This window comes from Pituophis catenifer, unplaced genomic scaffold, assembly GCF_029215685.1.
Source record: "Pituophis catenifer annectens isolate HBS135680 unplaced genomic scaffold, rPitCat1.0.hap2 SCAF_6, whole genome shotgun sequence".
Lineage (NCBI taxonomy): Eukaryota > Metazoa > Chordata > Lepidosauria > Squamata > Colubridae > Pituophis > Pituophis catenifer.
This window is the reverse complement of record NW_027256886.1, coordinates 5,030,736-5,051,445: the sequence shown is the minus strand read 5'-3', so window position 1 is coordinate 5,051,445 and position 20,710 is coordinate 5,030,736. Positions and strand designations below refer to the sequence as shown.

At 45.1% G+C, this 20,710-nt stretch overlaps 1 protein-coding gene across 1 annotated transcript in view; it reads left to right on the top strand.

Moving 5' to 3' along the window:
• The window catches only part of ECE2 (endothelin converting enzyme 2), a 76,167-nt gene that overhangs the window by 18,976 nt on the left and 36,481 nt on the right, over positions 1-20,710 (top strand). The window contains exons 5-9 of the mRNA XM_070945697.1: positions 2,860-3,075; positions 4,113-4,237; positions 11,333-11,479; positions 14,944-15,009; positions 19,455-19,643. Of these exons, the coding sequence (XP_070801798.1) occupies positions 2,860-3,075; positions 4,113-4,237; positions 11,333-11,479; positions 14,944-15,009; positions 19,455-19,643 (743 nt within the window). The remainder of the gene's footprint in view (positions 1-2,859; positions 3,076-4,112; positions 4,238-11,332; positions 11,480-14,943; positions 15,010-19,454; positions 19,644-20,710) is intronic.

The window sequence follows — 20,710 nt, the reverse complement described above, 5'->3', positions numbered from 1 at the left end:
GACCCAGCTGGTCAGGGCCAATTGGCTGGCATTATAAACAGCTTAGAGAGTGCTGTAAAAGCACTATGGAGGGTATATACTGTGTCTCCCCGAAAATAAGACCCTGTCTTATATTTTTTTGAACCCTGAAATAAGCACTTGGCCTTATTGCCATGTGCTCAAAAGCCTGATTGGGCTTTGTCTTATTTTGTCTTATTTTGGGGAAAACAGGGTAGCTAGTCCTCAACTTACAACAGTTTTCTCAGTCAATGGGAAGCCAGATTCACCTAACAACCATGTTATTAACCTAACAACTGCCATGATTCATTTAACAACCATGGCACAAAAGGTCGCAAATTGGAGCCCAATCCGCTTAAGAAATGTCTCATTGAGCCACAGAAATTGTGAGGGTCAATTGTGATCGTAGGTCTATTGTTATTGCAATTGGCTGGCCTTCCTTTTTATACAAAGCTCCCTGCCTCCCACCTTCTCTGTCTGTCTTTCTTCTTATGAAAATCCCCAAAGCGTTTATCGTAAAGGGTTTCATATCTCTACAGAAAGCCAGAGCGATGGCTAGATTTTTAGAAGCATACAGTAGTGGCCAAAATTGTGGAAACCTTTTGGGAAAAGTGTGTTTTCTAAAACTAGCTAATAACACCCACTTTTTTCGGGAGTAGTACCATAAAATTATATATCAATGGAAAGATAAGTTAATCAAGAATGTAATGCAATAACTTTTATGAAGGATTTGCTATTAGAATGGCAGTTACAGTATAAAGAAGAAAAGCGAAACGCGTAGAAAAAAACGAGATATGCAAAAATGATCACCATGTCAGTTAATACTTAGTTGAGTAACCTTTAGCATGAATGACGGCCTTACAACGTCTTCCCATGGAGTGAACCAAGTCTTTTAGTTCCACAGCTGTTATAATGTGAAACCAAGATTGAATGATGGCTTCGATTAACTGGGTTTTATTGCTGGGTTGCTTCCAACTAACAAGTTTCTTTAGTCGGCTCCATAGATTTTCAATTGGGTTAAGGTCTGGGCTACTCCCAGCACTGGAATATGATTATCTTGTATATTAACGCCTTGTAAGCCTCCCTGAGTCTCCGGAGAAGGGCGGCATATAAATCAAAATAAAAAATTTTTAAAAAAATATCTTGAAACTCTCCCAAAAAGTGGTGTTATTAGCCATCAAACCTCAAAAATACACTTTTCCCAAAAGGTTTCCACAATTTTGGCCACTACTGTATGCTAACATTGGTTGGTTTGCTTCTCCTAGGAGAAACAGAGGAGACAATTCCTAGTAAACTAATGAAGAAAGGAGCTAGCTGGTTCTCTGGAGAAGGAAATTACTGGGCAGACCAAGAGTCTGTGTTTCTTTTAGTGCTAAGTTTATCTACTGGTTGTCAGCTTGTGGACATTTTACCCTAGTTACTTGTTTATATACATATATATATATTTACGGTATCTCCTTTATTTATTTGGCCAAGTCTGGTTAAACACACAAGGAATTTGACTCTGGCAGAAAAGCACTCAGTGTTCTTGGAAAACAGCAGAATGTAATAATGGTGATGACACTAAAGTGTACAGCCAAGCAAAGGGGGAAATAAAAAAATATAAAGGGGATAAATAATATAATACTGTCGCCAAACCCTATGGATTAATGTTGTGGCCCGCCAGCGGCCAGCAGATCTGGCAGCAGATTCGGACAGTGAGGAGGTTGGGGAGGAACATGGGCCAGTCCTGGAGTCTGGGGAGGGCTCTGACGAGTGCTCTGCGTCGGAGGCAGAGAGGGAGCCAGGGCCATCTGGGAGCGATGCACGGAGCCTGCAGAGGCGGATAGCAGAGAGGTAGAGGAACAGGAGGCTCCTCCTGTTCCTAATGCACACATGTGCAGAGCTGCCAGAAGGCAAGAGCAGGTAAAGCAAAAGGGACGACTCAGGAGTAAGGCCAGGAAATGATTGGCCCCTCCCGGAAGGCTTAAAAGAGCAGCAACGGCTCTTGGGATCTTTGTAGGAAAGCAACGTTGCTACATTTGTTTCTTGTCAGCGTCTCTTGCTTCTGAATTTTTCCCAAGAAAAGCCTTTGGCAGGGTGCCCAAGAAGACAAAGGTTGGTGATAAGGCCGAAGGACTGTTTATGAAGAATTTGTTTGGAACTTAATTTGGACTACGCTGAGAATGAAATAATTCTCAGCTGTTCTAATAAAATATGTTTGTTTAGGACTGATTGTGTCTGGTAATAACTACTTGGATCTAGGTCACAACAACGGGTGGGAGGAGGCTCCCGCCGCCACCACTACCAGTTCACCCGAACTGGGGCAAACTGGTAGAAACCCACCACTGATTTGCATCCTTTTACAGCAGGGGTGTCAAACTCAATTTCATTGAGGGCCGCATCAGGGTTGTGTTTGACCTTGGGGGACCCAGGGGGGACGTGGCCGGGGCGAGCATGACCAGCTTGACGTCACTCATGTCGGGTGGCCCCAGCACTCTGCCAGCAAAAATGGGCTCTCGAGCTCTGTTTTTGGATGCAACGGCCTCCTGCAACCCTCTGCCAGCGAAAACAGAGCTCGGGAGTCTGCGTGCGGTCCTCCTGAGCTCTGTTTTCACTGGCATAGGTACCATGGGCCGGTCCTTCACTGTTTTGTAGGGTGGGCCTTTGGGCCAAATCTAAGCACCCTGCAGGCCGGATCCGGCCCACAAGGCTTGAGTTTGACACCCCTGTTTTAGAGGGTCGTTGAAGCACTTGGAGGTTTATCTGTGTCCTCAGGGTCACCTGAGTAGTTGAAATGGTTCCTGTAGTCTGCAATTTCCCGCCCCCCCCCTCTGCAAATCCATTCCTACTCCCACGTAAATCTCCGTTTGTCTCTTCCAGATCCTTCGCATACAACTTGCCTTACCGAAGCCTGCATCATTGTAGCTGGTAAGATCTTGGAAGCTCTGGATCCAGACGTCAAGCCCTGTGATGATTTTTACCAGTACGCCTGCGGGGGATGGATCAAGCGGAACCCACTGCCGGATGGACGCTCCAAGTGGAGTACCTTCAACAGTATTTGGGACCAAAACCAGGCCATCATGAAACACCTGTTGGGTAAGAGGTGGATGGTTACAGGCGGGCATCGGAGTATGTTTCTCCGTTCCGGGTTCTTTAAGTTGAGCAAAAGAAGCAGATTCTGAATCCAGGGCTGCTAAAGAATCTGAAGACAAAGGCCAATATTTGACATTGGAATGAAGGGTCATGAGTTGAAGGGATCCATGTTTTGTGGGAAGGATCGTGGAGAATCCCAACACGACAGCTTTCTCCTTGGAGGGTGAGAAGTGGAAGGTTAGATTTAGACTGAGGAAAATACGGGCTTTGGATCTCACCCAGGTAGTCCTTGTGTCAAGGGTTCCAAGTAATACATCCATATCAAGCAAAACTCCGAGGCAGGTAGATTCCTCAAAGAATAGCTTTGTTGGAAGCAGGGGTGAAATGCTCCCGGTTCGGACCAGATCGCCCGATCCGGTAGTGATGGCGGTGGGTGGTTTGAAGAACCGGTAGCAAAAATCCCTGCGCACACACACACACACCCCATGCCCAGTTGAGCCACGCGATCATCAGAGGCTGTGTTTTTTCACTTTTAAAAGCATTTTTTCTACAACCTCTTCAGCAGAAAAAATGCTTTTAAAAGTAAAAAAAAAAAAAAAAAAGCCTCTGATGATTGTGCGGCTCAGCTGGGATCGTCAGAGGCTTTTCAAAGCATTTTTTTCTACAACCTCTTCAGCCGAAGAAGTTGTAGGAAAAAAAAATGCCTTTAAAAGCCTCTGACGATCCCAGCTGAGTTGCCTGATCGTCAGAGGCTTTTAAAAGCATTTTTTTTCTGCAACCTCTTAAGGTTGTAGAAAAAATGCTTTTAAAAGTTAAAAAAAAAAAGTTGGCCATGCCCACCCAGTCACATTACCCCCACCACCACCAAACCACGCTCACAGAACCGGTAGTAACAAATCTTAGATTTCACCCCTGGTTGGAAGAATCATATTGGCACAGATCTGGTGAAAATTGACTTCTCATTTTGGGGCTCCGGGACAGTGTCAGGAGCTGTCCAGTTGTCCAACCCTTTCTTGACCCTCGTGTGCTCCTCTCTCCAGAAAATGCCACTTTTAACTCCAGCAGTGAAGCTGAAAGGAAGACCCAACGCTATTACTTGTCCTGCCTCAGAGAACAGAAGATTGAGGAACTGGGGTCTCAGCCACTGATAGATCTGATCGAGAAGGTGAGTCCACAAGACCAATAGGCACAGCTGGGGTTATTGCGAAGGCTGGAGGGTGCTTGACAGGGGTGGAATTCACTTACCTTCACTACTGGTTCGCAAATGTGAGTGCGTGTGCCTCATCCATGCATGCGCAGAGCTTTCTGTGCATGCACAAAGGGTCAAAAATGGGACGTGATGACATCCGGGCAGATGGGCGGAGCCTCTCACTGCCGGCGCTACCAGATCACATGATCCGGATAGAACCGGCTGAAATTCACCACTGGCGCCCGGCCTTCCATGCATGCGCCCGGCCTCACAAACTTGCCTAAATAGGATGGCATAGAACAGTGATGGCTAACCTTTTTGCGTGCCAGGAGAGGGGGGTGGGGGAGGGTCGCGCGCGCACGTGACCACGCGCATGCGCACGCAACCCCACCCCCCCACCTCCTGCTCCTGGCACATGATGGCCTGGTAGGCCCGTTTTTCTTTCTTACCTGGTTCCAGATCCTCTCTATGAATCTGGGAAGGGCGAAAACAGCCTTTCCCACTCCCTTGGAGGCCCTACAGAGGCTGAAAGGGCCCATTTCCCAATTCTCGGTGGGACAGGAAGTGACATTTTTTGCTGTCCCCAGCCTCCAGAACCTCTCTAGGAATCTCTAGGAGCCTCTCTAGGAGTCTCTGGAGGCTGGGGACAGGAAAAAAGTCACTTCCTGTCCCACCGGGAGTCGGGAAATGGGCCCTTTCAGCCTCCGTAGGGCCTCCAAGGGAGTGGGAAAGGCTGTTTTCGCCATTCCCAGATACACAGAGAGGATCTGGAGCCAGGTAAGAAAGAAAAACGGGCCTTCCCCACCCCGCCCCCAGGCCCTCCAGAGGCAGGAAACAGCCTGTTTCCCTACTTCTGGTGGGCCCAGAAGGCCCGAAAATCAGCTAGCCAGCGCGCGCATGCACCCCAGAGCTGAGCTGGCGTGCCCACTAATATGGCTCCGCATGCCACCTGTAGCACGTGTGCCATTGGTTCGCCATCACGCGCATAGAACCAGGGCGGATGGGCAGGCCCACCAGTGATTTCAGCTACCGGTTCGGGTGAAGTGGCCCGAACCGACTGAATACCACCTCTGGCGCTTGATGCAAAAAGCGAGGGCCAATAAATTCTTGCCCCTTATCGCCTGTGTTCTGCCCAACAAGCTTAATTTAGGTCAACTGGGGACCTATTGACTTCATTCTCATAATGGTAGCTCAGCTTGCTTAGTCTTAATTTCCTTATTTTTCTTCTCTCCTTCTGCTTTATTAGGCTGCAGGAAGCCAGGCCGTTCGGTTAATTTAGGGTTTGGTATTCTGCGTAGGTCCAGAAATAAATTAATTCAGTCATCGCATTAAGTAACATGGTCTACTCCTCAAGAGGAAAATATTCTTTCAGCACCCTGGAGAGCTCTGCTTCCAGTGATTTACAAGCTAGGTTGCCTCAAGCAGTTTGTGGGTCCTGCAGCTATTTGGGTCCAACCATCACTTTAAGAAGATTGGCGAGGCTGGGTAATCCTTCAGCTTTGCCTTTGCCTTGTAGATTGCTGTTTCTGAAGACTTAGATTTCCAGGCATTCAGACAATCAGAGGACATACCCCCAAGTAGAGGAGTATAGAATTGGACAGGCTGATGGACTTCTTTGGTGTTAGGTTTCCCTAGCTCGGGGGTGTCCGACTTTGCCAACTTTTAAGACTTGTGGACTTCAACTCCAAGAATTCACCAGGCAGGCATTTTGGCTGGGGAATTCTGGGAGTCGAAGTCCACAAGTCTTAAAGTTGCAGGTTGAATGCCCATGCTCTAGCTCCTACCTGGCTTTGGCCTTGGGATGAGGAAAAAGAAGAAGAAAAGTCATGAAGGAAAAATCTGAGGTGGATTTTATTCAGGGTGGCCTGTTGCTTACAGTAGGCCACTGAAGAACGCAACTTACTTTGACACTGGATGCTTTAAAAAAAAATCCATCACTCTTACATTATTACAACTTATTCTCAGGGATTTTTTTGGCAAGCAACAATTGTATGAAAGTAGGTAGACGTATTGTCTAAATCAGAGGTCTTCAAACTTGGCAGCTTTAAGACTTGGGGATTCCAGTCAGCATAGCTGTCTGCAGAATTCTGGGAGTTGAAGTCCACAAGTCTCAAAGCTGCCAAGTTTGGGGACCCCTGGTCTAAGTACAATAAGGCCCTGCTCATAAAAGGAGCTTGCTTAGGAACAGTTACACAGATTTCAAAGTAAACAAGAAATGCTAATATATGCTAATGTATGGTGGTTTTATGGCAAATATTTAATTTCAAGAGCTTAAAAGAGATAGGTCAGCTATTAGATTCTTCTTATAATGATCTGATTTACACCCAGATAGTTATTTTGTGTGATATACTTATTCAATATTTGATACAATCAACTAGTTTACTTCACTGAAAAGTATTTTGTACAAGGTTACAGTTCTTTTTGTGGTAGGATGGCTACGACTCAGGGCGGCTCACAACAGTAAAATACACAATGACATTAATGCAATATAAAATTAAAAGTCCGAATTAAAACAATTTAAAATCAGTTTAAAACTATTAAGAAAACCCCCCCTCATCAGTCCAGGCTACGAAATAACCAGGTCTTCAAATCACGGCGAAACGAGCGAAGGTCAGGGGCCATCCGGAGCTCCAAAGGAAGTTCGTTCCAAAGGGTGGGTGCGCCCACAGAGAAAGCTCTCCCCCTGGGGGTCGCCAGCCGACATTGTCTGGCCGACGGCACCCTGAAGAGGCCTTGTCTGTGGGAACGCACTGGGCGATTGGAGATTGTTGCTGGCTGCAGGGGGTCCGACACACATCCCGGACCTAAGCCATGAAGGGCTTTATAGGTGATAACCAGCACCTTGAACCTCACCCGAAGGGCAACCGGTAGCCAATGCAGGCCACGCAGGAGGGGTGTAACATGGGAGTGTCGGGACACTCCCATCACAACCCACGCGGCTGCATTCTGCACCAGTTGAAGCCTTCGAGTGGTTTTCATGGGCAGCCCTAGGTAGAGAGCGTTGCAGTAGTCGAGACGGGAGGTGACCAGCGCATGAGTAACAGTGCGTAGGGCATCTTGGTCCAAGTAAGGGCACAGCTGGTGCACAAGGCGGACCTGGGCAATGCCCCCCTGGTCACGGTTGCTACATGATCTTCCAGAGACAACCGTGAATCCAGAAGGACACCCAGGTTGCGGGCCCTATCCACAGGGGGTAACACCTCAATTTGCCAAGGACCCTGTCATATTTGAGTGAAATTGCTGTCCCAGCCCAACTGGCTTTGTCACCTGGTGTGCCTTTCGCTCAAATTGAACACACCAAGGTGCGGATCATAAAAGAAGCTTTATTTTGCACAGCACACTCCCTCAAAACCTGGCGCCCCACCAAGTGTGGGATTCAGCCGGTTCGGACTGGTTTGGGCGAAGCGGATGCTAATTTTACACCTGGTTCGCCAAACCGGTAGTTGCAAGGACTGGCTGGCCCCGCCCACCCTGCCCCTCCCCTCACAGGAGTCTCCCTGCAGCTCATTTTGGATGCCAGGTAAATGCAGTGCCCGTGCGAAGGTTTATTTTTTATTATTTTATTAATCATATTTCTATGCCGCCCACTCTCCGAGGACTCTGGGCGGCTTACAACAATCGACAGTATACTAAATAGCATATTTGCCCCCCCCCCCCCCAACAATCTGGCTCCTCATTTTACCCACCTCGGAAGGATGGAAGGCTGAGTCAACCTTGAGCCGGTGAGATTTGATCCACTGATCTGCTGAACTAGCAGCCAGCTGAAGTAGCTGCAATACAGCACTCTTAACTACTGCGCCACCTCGGCTCAGCTGGTTCTGGGAGGGCGAACAACGGGCCTCCCCGAAGTTCTGGAAGTCTGGAAACAGCCCTGTTTCCAGCCTGTGGAGGGCCTCTGGAGCCCGGGGAAGGTTACTGCAAAATCCCCATTTCCTCCCGATCATCTGGGACTCGGGAGGCAGAGAATAGATGGGGGTGGGGCCAGTCAGAGGTGGTATTTACCGGTTCTCTGAACTACTCAAAATTTCCTCTACCGGTTCTCCAGAACTGGTCAGAACCTGCTGAAACCCACCTCTGGTACTGATGAAGGGACAATTATGAAAATAGGCTTCATTTACACTACTTGCAGTATACACTATTGAAATAGCGACGTCTATGCTGGCTGGGGCATGTCGTGAGAACGGCTGATGGTCGGATTCCGAAAGATCTCCTGTATGGAGAATTAGTGCAGGGAAAGCGCCTCAGACGGAGACCACAGCTGCGATATAAGGATATCTGCAAGAGGGACCCAAAGGCCCTGGGAATGGGACACTAACAACTGGGAAACCTTGACCTCCGATCGTTCAGCTTGGAGGCTAAAGACGCAGCCTGGCCTTCTCCAATTCGAAGAGACCCTTGTTCGGCAGGCTGAGGCAAAGAGGCAGTCCCGGAACCAGTGAAATCTGGGGGTTGGGCAGGGGACCGAATGTATCTGCCCTCCGTGTGGAAGGGATTGCCACTCTCGAATTGGCCTTTTTCGTCACACCAGATGCTGTTTTAGGACCTCTTTCCAGAGCACGATACCACAGTCTCTTGAGACAGAAGGATGCCAATGAATGACAGTACCTGTGTACTTCTCTTTTCAGCAATACATTTTTAGCTACCATATTTCTACCTTTTGCCGTGCCCCGTGGAGCACCTGGGATTAATTTAGCAAGATAAAAGCACCTGTGCCTTGTCCTAAAGCTTAAGCCTTAATTGAATTTTTAGTGGATTTTTTTATGGGAGATTTGGGCCTTCTGGACCATTTTGGTCATATTGAAACTTAGACAAAGTAGGTTGGCTAGTGATAGGAAGTTCAAGAGTTCATCCTACTTCGAAGGCAATTCCAAGATTGTATTCCCAATTCTGGAGACTAGACAGTGAGAACAGACAGCGAAAATCTGACTAGGATCATGCCAAGAAATAGAAAAGTATCAAATATAACAGAGTTCCCAATAGCTAATAACAGCCACTTTTTTTGGGAGTAGTACCATAAAATTATATTATTGTTGTTGTTGTTGTTGTTGTTGTTGTTGTTTATATTTATATACCGCCCTTCTCCTGAAGGACTCGGGGCGGTGAACAGCCAACAGATAAGACACAAGAAATACAAAATTTAAAAGCAGGATTAAAATCCGATTAAATTAATTTGGCCCACAATTAAAAGCACCCCTGTATTAAAACCCATAATTATATATCAATGGAATTATATATCAATGAAAAAATAATTAGGTAGCTAGAGAAGAGGAAAATATAACCCAAATTAGAAGAGGAATTATATGTACTGAGAAATTTATATTATACAAGTAAAGTGAGGTCGGATAGACCTAATTGTTTTATAAAGATATGTAAGATGTTCTGTCTTCTCCAGATTATAATATAGATATACAGTACCGAGTACTAGGTTATTAAGGTGCTGCTTATAGGTATGCTAGTTTTGTCGGTTTTTGTTGTCTTGTGTTGTCTTGTATGTTTTGTTTGTTATTTATATAATGTGTTGTTTTTCTTTTGTTTTTAATGGAAAATGTAAATAAAGATTTTTTTTTAAAAAAAAAAGAAAAATAATTTAATCAAGAATGTAATGCAGTAACTTTTATGAAGGATTGGCTATTAGAATAGCAGTTACAGTATAAAGAAGAAAAGCGAAATACGTAGAAAAAAAACGAGATATGCAAAAATTATCACCATAGAAAAAACGAGGTATACAAAAATTATCACGTTAGTTAATACTCAGTTGGGTAACCTTTAGCATCAATTACGGCCTTACAACGTCTTCCCATGGAGTGAACCAAGTTTTTTAGTTCTGCAGCTGTTCTAATGTGAAACCAAGATTGAATGATGGCTTCGATTAACTGGGTTTTATTGCTGGGTCGCTTCCGACTAACAAGTTTCTTTAGTCGGCTCCATAGATTTTCAATTGGGTTAAGGTCTGGGCTATTCCCAGGCCATTCCAGCGGTGGAATAGGATTCTCTCGAAACTCCATCGTCTCAACTCATTTGGGAAGGCAAGAGATTTTTACACTACCATACTAAAGGCTGGAAACCCACCATCTCCAGAAGCCAGAACAAGGAAAGAAGAAGGAAAGGCCAGAAAGGGGGAAAAGGAAATTATGTACGGCTATAGAGACTAATTTGATTTTGAACCTAATAACTGCAGCAAGACTCTTGGTGGCGCAGTACTGGAAGAAGGAAGATTTACCTACTATTCAAGAATGGATGCTAAAAGTAGTAAATTTAGCAGAAATGGCGAAAATTTCAGCATATCTAAAGGACCATTCAAATGAGAAATATATGTTAGAATGGAGAAGATGGACTGATTATATTCAAGGCAAATATCGGACTAAAAAATTTCAAATAGCTTATGAATTATAAAGTACTTCAATTTAGTTTAGTAAAGGGGGAATTAAAAGTTCAAGAGGGGGAGAGGAGGCTAAAGATAATTAGCTTATGTTATCTTATGATTGTCAAATGTTATACCCTGTATTTTGCTCTGGGAAGGGGGGGAAGGGAGGGGAGGGGGAGGGTTGGAAGGGGAGGAGGGAGGGGAAAGGGGAAATGTTTGTAAAACTTTTTAAAACTTTTCAATAAAAAAAAACAAGAAACTCTAAAAAAGTGGTGTTATTAGCCATCAAACCTCAAAAATACACTTTTCCCAAAAGGTTTCCACAATTTTGGCCACTACTGTAGTTTCCATCCATTGCTTCTTGCCCTGCCTTCAGGTGCTTTTGGTCAACAGGTCAACTCTTTCTTCTCCATGACAAACCCTCAAGTACTGGAAGTAATCTTCTCATGTCACCCCTAGTCCTTCTTTTCATTAAACTAAACACATCCAATTCCTACAATCGTTCTTCGTAAGTTTTAGCCTCCAGTCCCATAATCATCTTTGTTGCTCTTGCCTACACTTTTTCCTAGAGTCTATGATTTTCCTTTCCTTGACTTTTTTTCTCCCCCCTATGACTTTTCTTTTGGTTGCAAGGGATTAAAAATGGATTTTAACAAAAGCAACGAGTGTTCTACGATTCTAAAATTTTAAACCCTCTTTCCTCTCAGATTGGTGGTTGGAACGTCACTGGCTCCTGGAACCAGACCAACTTCATGGACGTGCTGAAATTGGTCTCTGCAACTTATCGCGCTTCTCCGTTCTTCACTGTTTTCGTGGGACCTGATTCTAAAAGCTCCAATAGCAACATCATCCAGGTAACTTTGTCCTGTCTTCCCACCTGTTGCAATAGCAAGTCTTCATGAGTCCTAAAGAATAGAATAGAATAGAATAGAATGGAATGGAATGGAGTGGAATGGAGTGGAGTGGAGTGGAGTGGAGTGGAGTGGAGTGGAGTGGAGTGGGAAGGGCAAGGGGAGAGGAGAGGAGAGGAGAGGAGAGGAGAGGAGAGGAGAGAAGAGAAGAGAAGAGAAGAGAAGAGAAGAGAAGAGAAGAGAAGAGAAGAGAAGAGAAAATAGAATAGAATAGAATAGAATAGAATAGAATAGAATAGAATAGAATAGAATAGAATAGAATAGAATAGAATAGAATAGAATAGAATAGAATAGAATTCTTTATTGGCCAAGTGTGATTGGACACACAAGGAATTTGTCTTGGTGCATATGCTCTCGGAGTAAATAAAAGAAAAGATACATTCGTCAAGAATCATAAGGTGCAACACTTAATGATAGTCATAGGGAAACAGTCAATATAGGATACCAGCAACAAGGTTACAGTCATACAGCCATAAGTGGGAGGAGATGGGTGATAGGAACAATGAGAAGATTAATAGTAATGCAGATTTAGTAACTAGTTTGACAGTGTTGAGGGAATTCTAGAATGGCATGGCATGGCATGGCATGGCATAGAATAGAATAGAATAGAATAGAATAGAATAGAATAGAATAGAATAGAATAGAATAGAATAGAATAGAATAGAATAGAATAGAATAGAATTCTTTATTGGCCAAGTGTGATTGGACACACAAGGAATGTGTTTTTGGTGCATACGCTCTCAGTGTACATAAAGAAAAAATAAAGTATATTTGTCAAGAATCATAAGATACAACACTTAGTGATAGTTATAGATACTAATAAGCAATCAAATCATACTAGGAAACAATAAAAACAATATAAGTTGTAAAGAGGGAATGGTTCTCACCTGCCTCAGTTTGGTCTCATCAAACTTGCTGTGAGTAGACCACAGGGGTGTCCAAACTCGGCAACGTACAGGTTTGGGCGAATGGGTAGCAGAGCCCTCAATTTATTTTGAAGTCCATACAGGTAGTCCTTGATTTATGACTTGGAAGAGCATACGATGGCCATGGCCAGGGGGGCTTTCTATCAGGTTCACCTGATACGCCAGTTGCGCCCCTTTCTAGATCGGGACTCCCTACGCACGGTGACTCAAGCACTCGTCACTTCTCGTCTGGACTATTGTAACACTCTCTACATGGGGCTCCCTTTGGGGTGCACCGGAAGCTCCAACTGGTGCAAAATACGGCCGCGCGGGGGATTATGGAAGCGACAGGGCGCTCCCACGTGACACCTCTCCTGCGCAAGCTGCATTGGCTTCCAGTGGACTTCCGGGTGCGCTTCAAGGTGTTGGTGATCACCTTTAAAGCGCTCCATGGCTTAGGGCCAGGGTACTTACGGGACCACCTTCTGCCACCAATTGCCTCCCACCGGCCGGTTCGCTCCCACAGAGAGGGCCTCCTCAGGGTGACGTTAGCCAGACAATGTCGGCTGGTGACCCCCAGGGGGAGAGCCTTCTCTGTGGTGGCGCCTACCCTCTGGAACGATTTACCTCCAGAGATACGAGTGATCTCAGACCTCCGGACTTTTTGTTGAGCCCTAAAAACTTACTTTTTTCAGCTAGCCAGGCTGGCCTGATTCCATGTTAGTTTTAACGTATGATATTGATTTTAATTGATATGTTTTAAATTACGGGCCAAATTTTATTTAATTAGTTTTAAATAATTATTTTAACTTTTGTACAAATGTTTTTATTTTGGCTGTTCACCGCCCTGAGTCCGAAAGGAGAAGGGCGGTATACAAATGTAATAAATAAATAAATAAATAATAAATGACCACAACTTAGCCCAAAATTTCTCTTGCTAAGCGAGACATTTCTTAAGTGAATTTTGCCCCGTTTTACAATCTTTTCTTGCCACCGTTGTTAACCGAATCACTGCAGTTCTTAAGTTAGTAACATGGTTGTTAAGTGAATCTGGTTTCCCCACCGACTTTGCTTGTCAGAAGGTCGCAAAATGGGATCCAGTGATCCCCGAGGCACTCCAACTCTTATATTTATATGAGCCAGTTGTCAAGCATCCGAATTGTGATCATGTGACCATGGAGATGCTGCAATGGCCATAACAGAACTGGGTTTCGCATCATTTTACCACTGGTTCGCCCAGCACTGGAAATGTGAGTGCCCGCGCGCATGCCTGCATATCACAAAACACGACAATTAGCTTGCGCGCGCCGTCTGCGCAAGCACGCAACGTCAAACAACACGGCAATTTGCTCGCACGCACCGTCCACACGTACATCATGCATACGGCGTCAAAAACACAGTGATATAGTGATTTTCCTATTGGGGGCAAAACCTTTGAATGTTAAATCAGATATATGGTTCTTGTTGATTCACATTATCACTGCAGCAAGATTAGCGTATGCGCAGGAGTGGAAAAATCAATACTTACCGATAGATTTGAAAATAATATATAAAATTAATGAGTGTGCGGAATCAGATAGATTAACTAGATTGATCAATGGTAAAAAAGATTCAGAATTTTATAACAGTTGGAAAGTATGGTACGATTGGGTCCAGAAAAGGTGGGATAGAATAGATATATGATGATGTATATATATGATGGCAAATATGTATGTATAAAGGAATGACTTTATACTTATGGACAATGTAATCATATTATACCATGGTGGCAGGATTATATATTTTATTTGTGTATTAGTTTATAGAATATATTAATAAAAATTATTAAAAAAAAAAAACACGGTGATATAGGATGGGATTGCGGCAGAGGTGGGTTTCAGCAGATTCTGACCAGTTCTGGAGAACCGGTAGCGGAAATTTTGAGTAGTTTGGAGAACCGGTAGTAAAAATTCTGACTGGCCCCGCCCCCATCTATTCTCTGCCTCCCGAGTCCCAGCTGATCAGGAGGAAATGGGGATTTTGCAGTATCCTTCCCCTGGAGTGGGGTGGGAATGGAGATTTTACAATATCTTTCCCCTGCCATGCCCACCAAGCCACGCCCACCAAGCCATGTCACACCCACCAAGCCACACCTACAGAACCGGTAGTAAAAAATTTGAAACCCACCACTGGATTGCGGGCGGGTGGGCAGCCCCACAGTTCACCACTACCGGTTTTTCCGAACCGGCTGAATACCACCTCTGGGTCGTAAGTGTGAAAAACAGTCACAAGGCACTTTTTCACTGCCATTATAACTTTGAACAGTCACTAAATGAATGGTTGTAAGACAAGGACTACCTGTAATGCCTTTTTTCTTATGCAGCTGCACATGAGTGGGAAGGCAGCCGTCAGTAGCTAAGAACAGGAAGATTTTTCTGACTTTTTTATAGAGGAATATAAGGCAGTTGGAAGGACAGTCTGACTTCTGGATTGAATTTATTCTTTTTTTTTTACCTACGGCAGGTGGATCAGTCCGGCCTATTTTTACCATCACGAGATTATTACTTGAACAAGACAGCCAACAAGAAGGTAAGGAAACCTTTTACAGGTAGGCCTCGACCGATGATTGCTCCGCGCCCTGTGGGCTCCGCTGGCAGCGGCTGGAGGAGGCGGCGGCCGAGGCATCAAAACTGCCAACCAATCAGAGGCAGCGGCTTCCTGCTAAAGAAAAGGAAAAGTTTGCGAGTCCTTTGCAACAAACCCTGGTTTGGTGGCTCAGCTTGGACAAGCAGCCGATCTCCAGGAGCCTTCAAGCACGCTGGCCAAAGAGCATTTCTGTTGCTAAGTGAGGCACGTGTTCAGTGTCCCGTTTTATGACCCCTTTTTTTTTTTTGGCCGCAGTTGTTAAGTCAAATCCACGCAGTTGGTAAATGAATCATGCGTTTGTTAAGCAAAACTGGCCTCTCCCCCCCCCCCCCCCCGTTGACTTTGCTCGTCAGAAGCCGGCTGGGGAAGGTTGCAAATGGTGAACATGTAACCCTGGGAGAGTACACCTGTCATAAGTACACGCCAGTTGCCAAGCGCCCGAATTTTGATCACGTGACTGTGGGGATGCTGCAACAGTTCATGTGAACTCAAAACATTGTTAGAGACCCCGCCCACCCGCTTCATGGTCTGTTCTTGTTGCTCCCCTCTGGGAGGAGGTTCCGAAGTATTTCTAGCAGGACCACCTGATTCTGTAACAGTTTTGTTCCCTAGGCCACTGGTGGGCTTCAAAATGTTTTATTACTGGTTCTGTGGGCGTGGCTTGGTGGGCGTGGCATGATGGGCATGCCATGGCTTGGTGGGCGTGGCGGGCACAGCAAAGCTGAGGAATTCTGGGAGTTGAAGTCCACAAGTCTTAAAGTTGCCAAGGTTGGAGACCCCTGGAATAGAGTACAATAGAATAGAATAGAGAATAGAACAGAATAGAGAACAGAACAGAACAGAACAGAACAGAACAGAACAGAACAGAATACTTTATTATCACTTTGAATGTACACTAATTGGCATATTGTCAGCATTCTGATGCTGCCATAAAAAGGAGGAGACGAGGCTTGACTTTTCACCTACTTATTTTCTCTGTAGATAATATCCCCTAGGAGATGGGATGGGAGGGGGGACATTCCTGTGGGTTGAGGTCAGAAGCTGGGGAGACTGACTTGGAAGATGGCCAATGAGAAGATGAGAATTGGGGAACGGAAAGGGAGGGGTTTGGGGGTCAGAGGGTTAGTATCAGCTACGACAGACAGACAGACAGACAGACAGACAGACAGACAGACAGACAATTATGCATGTACCCACATATATGACACAGAGAGACAACAAAAGTCTAGTTCGGATGTATACATGTGCACAGTGAGAAAAACGAATCTTGCAAGTTTACCAGAGGGATGGCATAGGGCAGAGGTGGGTTTCAGCAGGTTCTGACCAGTTCTAGAGAACCGGTAGCGGAAATTTTTAGTAGTTCGAAGAACCAGTAAATACCACCTCTGACTGGCCCCACCCCCATCTATTCTCTGCCTCCCGAGTCCCAGCTGATCGGGAGGAAATGGGGATTTTGCAGTATCCTTCCCCTGCCATGCCCACCAAGCCACGCCCACCAAGCCACACCCACAGAACTGGTAGTAAAAAATTTGAATTTCACCACTGCTTCAAACCTGTAGAAATGTTGAGATTAACAGATTAGCAGGTTTGGAAGGGACCTTGTAGGTCTCCTAGTCCAACCCCACCCACCCCTGCCCAAGCACCATTTCTGACAGATGGAATCCAGTCTCTTCTTGAAAGCCTCCAGTGATGAAGCTCCCACAACTTCTGTGTTCCATGGGTTGATTGTTCTCACTGTCAGAAAATTTCTCCTTCTTTCCAGCTTGAATCTCTCCTTGATCAGTTTCCATCCGTTATTCCTTGTCTGGCCTTCAGGTGCTTTGGGAAATAGCTTGACCTCCTCGTCTCTGTGGCAGCCCCTCAAATATTGGACGACTGCTATCATGTCTCCCCTGGTCCTTCTCTTCACTAGACCAGCCATGCCCAGTTCATGTAACCGTTCATCGTATGTTTTAGTCTCCAGTCTCCTAATCATCCTGGTTGCTCTTCTCTGCACTTTTTCTAGAGTCTCCACAACTTTTTTATAGTGTGGTGACCAAAACTGGATGCAGTACTCTAGGTGTGGTCTTACTAAGGCTTTATAGAGGGGTGTTAGTACCTCCCTTGATCTTGATTGTATCCCCATGTTAATGCAGCTAAGGATTGCATTGGCTTTTTTGGCTGCTGCTTCACACTGTTGGCTCATATTTAACTGGTTGTCCACTAAGACTCCAAGATCCCTCTCCCAGTGACTGCTATTAAGCCTGCCACGAGATTATCTTCACAAGCTTTTTTTGCTCGAGCGTTTATTTTGAGAGGCAAAGTGGATGTGGAATCTGAAAAGCAGATTTCTTCTGCTTCATAACACACGCTCTCTTCCAATTTGCCTGGCATCAAATTGTTGTTTATTTTAGACACACCGGGTCATTATAACCTGGAAATTTAATTGGGTAACCGCGGTGATGTTCTTTTTTTTTTTCTTTTTTTAATTTGATTTATATGCCGCCCTTCTCCGGAGACTCAGGGAGGCTTACAATGCGTTAAGCAATAGCCTTCATACTTTTGTATATTTTTACAAAGTCAGTTTATTGCCCCCACAAACTGGGTCCTCAATTTACCTACCTTAGAAAGGATGGAAGGCTGAGTCAACCTTGAGCCTGGTGAGATTCGAACTTACTAATTGCAGACAGCTGGCGTTAAATTACAATGCATTAGTCTGCTGAGCTATCCAGGCTCCTATTCTTGGCCTATGGACTTTTCTGGCTGCTTCTGCTTGACTTTCTGCTGATTTTGCCATTTTTGAAGTGTCCTGACTTTTTATTAGCTTGCGTTTGGCGATCATTATCTGTGACCTCCCTTGCAAACCGATCCCGTCTATCCGTTGGGGAATTCTCTGCCCTTTCTACCCAGGACAGCTCAGGGGTGGGGAGATGTATTTTGAGTCTCCCTTCCTGAAATCCAGAGTCACAAAGTAGGCTTGGAAACAGAAGAAGTATCTATAGAATAGTGCAAGGCGAGGAAGGTTTAAGTGAGAAATAAAAAACGGGTGACGTTGAAAGAATTCTAAGGGGAAAAAGGGAAATGTAAGGGAAAACAAAAGCTGGCTACAAGGAGGCTTCCAGATGAAATCAATACAGCCAGCTGAGCAAAACTCCCCATTGAGCTGCTGAATCCACTCTTGAACTGCAGCAGATATTCACTGCAGAGAGGAGGGGGGGAGAGGGAACATCTGGGCCTCCTGTGTGGATGCTCACAAGCAGAAGGTCCAGATGTTCTCTCTCCATCATCCTTTCTGCAGTTCACAAGCAGACTGTTGTTTCCTTCCTTCCTTCCTTCCTTCCTTCTTTCTTTCCTTCTTTCCTGTCTTTCTTTCCTGTCTTTCCTGTCTGTCTTTCTTTCCTTCCTTCCTTCTTTCCTTCCTTCTTTCCTTCTTTCCTGTCTTTCTTTTCTTCTTTCTTGTCTTTTGTCAGCTTGACATCTTTCTTTCCTTCCTTCCTTCCTTCTTTCCTTCCTTTCCTTCCTTCTTCCTTTCCTTCTTTCCTGTCTTTCTTTCCTTCCTTCCTTCTTTCCTTCTTTCCTGTCTTTCCTTCCTTCCTTCCTTCCTTCCTTCTTTCTTTCCTTCTTTCCTGTCTTTCTTTCCTGTCTTTCCTGTCTGTTTTTCTTTCCTTCCTTCCATCTTTCCTTCTTTCCTGTCTTTCTTTTCTTCTTTCTTGTCTTTTGTCAGCTTGACATCTTTCTTTCCTTCCTTCCTTCTTTCCTTCTTTCCTGTCTTTCTTTCCTTCCTTCCTTCTTTCTTTCTTTCCTTCTTTCCTGTCTTTCCTTCCTTCTTTCTTTCCTGTCTTTCTTTCTTTCCTTCCTTCCCTTCATTCTTTCCTTCTTTCCTGTCTTTCTTTTCTTCTTCTTTCTTTCTTCTTTCTTTCCTTCTTCTTCCTTCCTTCCTTCCTTCCTTTCTGGTTCTTTTCTGTTACAGCCACAACTGGATTCTTAAACTGAATTCAGCAACTGCTGTAATTATCTTGGAAATGGGAGCACAATAAATCCATTTCCCATTTCCACCACTACTATTTCTTAAACTTGACTGAAGGGAGGGAGGGAGGGAAGGAGGGAGAGAGAGAAAGAGAGAAAAAGAGAAAGAAAGAAAGAAAGAGAAAGAAAGAAAAAAGGAAGGAAGGAAGGAAGGAAGGAAGGAAGGAAGGAAGGAAGGAAGGAAGGAAGGAAGGAAGGAAGGAAGCTCTAGGTATATCTTGTGATTTTGCATATCCCATTTCAATATTCCTTTCGATCATTTTTAACTTCTTCCCACTTGCCCTTTCGGACCAAATTCCAGAAGGAAGTCCGCCGCTCTCCAGCCCTCCGGAGGATCAGGAGGCGGGGTCATTGTTATGGAATTACTCCTCTTTTTTTGGCAGGTCTTGTCTGTATACCTGGACTACATGGTGGAGCTGGCAATGCTGTTGGGAGGAGCCCGAAGCTCAGTGGAAGAGCTGATGGGGCAGGTGCTGCAACTGGAGACCGAATTGGCCAACATCACCGTCCCCCAAGATGAACGGCGAGACGATGAGAAGATTTACCACAAGATGACAATTGCTGAGTTGCAGGTGGGCCTTGGCTGGAGAAGGGCAGGAGGGGGCAGCTGGCAGAGAGGGCTTGAATCAGCCTTTAATTTAGGCTGAAACACAACGGAACAGAAAGGAAACGTAGACTTTTTTTCAATGCCGTTGTAACTTTCAGGGAGTCAGGGAACACCTCTATGTAATGTTGGAAGAAATATCCTTCCGGGTTCAGTTCCAAGTGGGGAAAAAGACACTGGGTTCATGGAAGTTGCTTGGAAAGAAGGTTTATTGATGAACAGGATCACATGGCTTGGAGATCTTGGGTGGAAAAAAGGGCAGAGATGCTGAGAGTGCCTGGGTTTTATATCCTCTGTTGGGCTTTGAATCGGAGCTTGTGTTCCGATTGGTTGTCAGACTCCCATGGGGCCATGCAGGGGTAACTTTGTAGGTTGTCTATGTCCCAGGCTTGGTTGACTCTTGCTAGGTGATGATGATGTAATGAAAGGGCTTTGGGCAATTCCTACTATGGCTCTGCCTGAAGGAGGTAGATCTTTGTTATGTAGAATAGACTGGCCCAGGCCTTCATGGCCCATTGACAAAGGGGAGGGGGTAGGGACTGAGTTTCTGCCTCCCTTTTAGGGGAAATATTCTGCCCTTTTAATATTTCCTAAAATATCTCCTTTTCCTAGGGGAGGGGTGGGTGCTAACTTCCTACAGTAAGAAATGCATTGGAAATTGCACACATTTGGAATTGGATTCAGTTGGGCTCCAACTGGATCCCCAGATGGGAGAAAAACATTGAATTGCTGGTTCTGGGGAGAGAGAACCCCAAAGTGTAATGGTAGATTTTTTTGGGTTTAAAACATGGTCATTCATTGACATTCCCCCCCCACACACACACCTTATTCCTTTGCTCTGGACCTTCAGTTTACACCCTTTGCCCCCCCCCCCTTCTGTCTTTTTGCAACCTCGTAAACCAGGGATATTGGGCGTTTTGTTACATAATCTGTCTTTTGATTAGGATGCAGTTCATGTTGCCACAACTCTCTGGATGAAAAGCCCAGCAGCTTCGCTGATCTGAATCCCAATCAGCCGCTCAGCCTCCTTAAAGC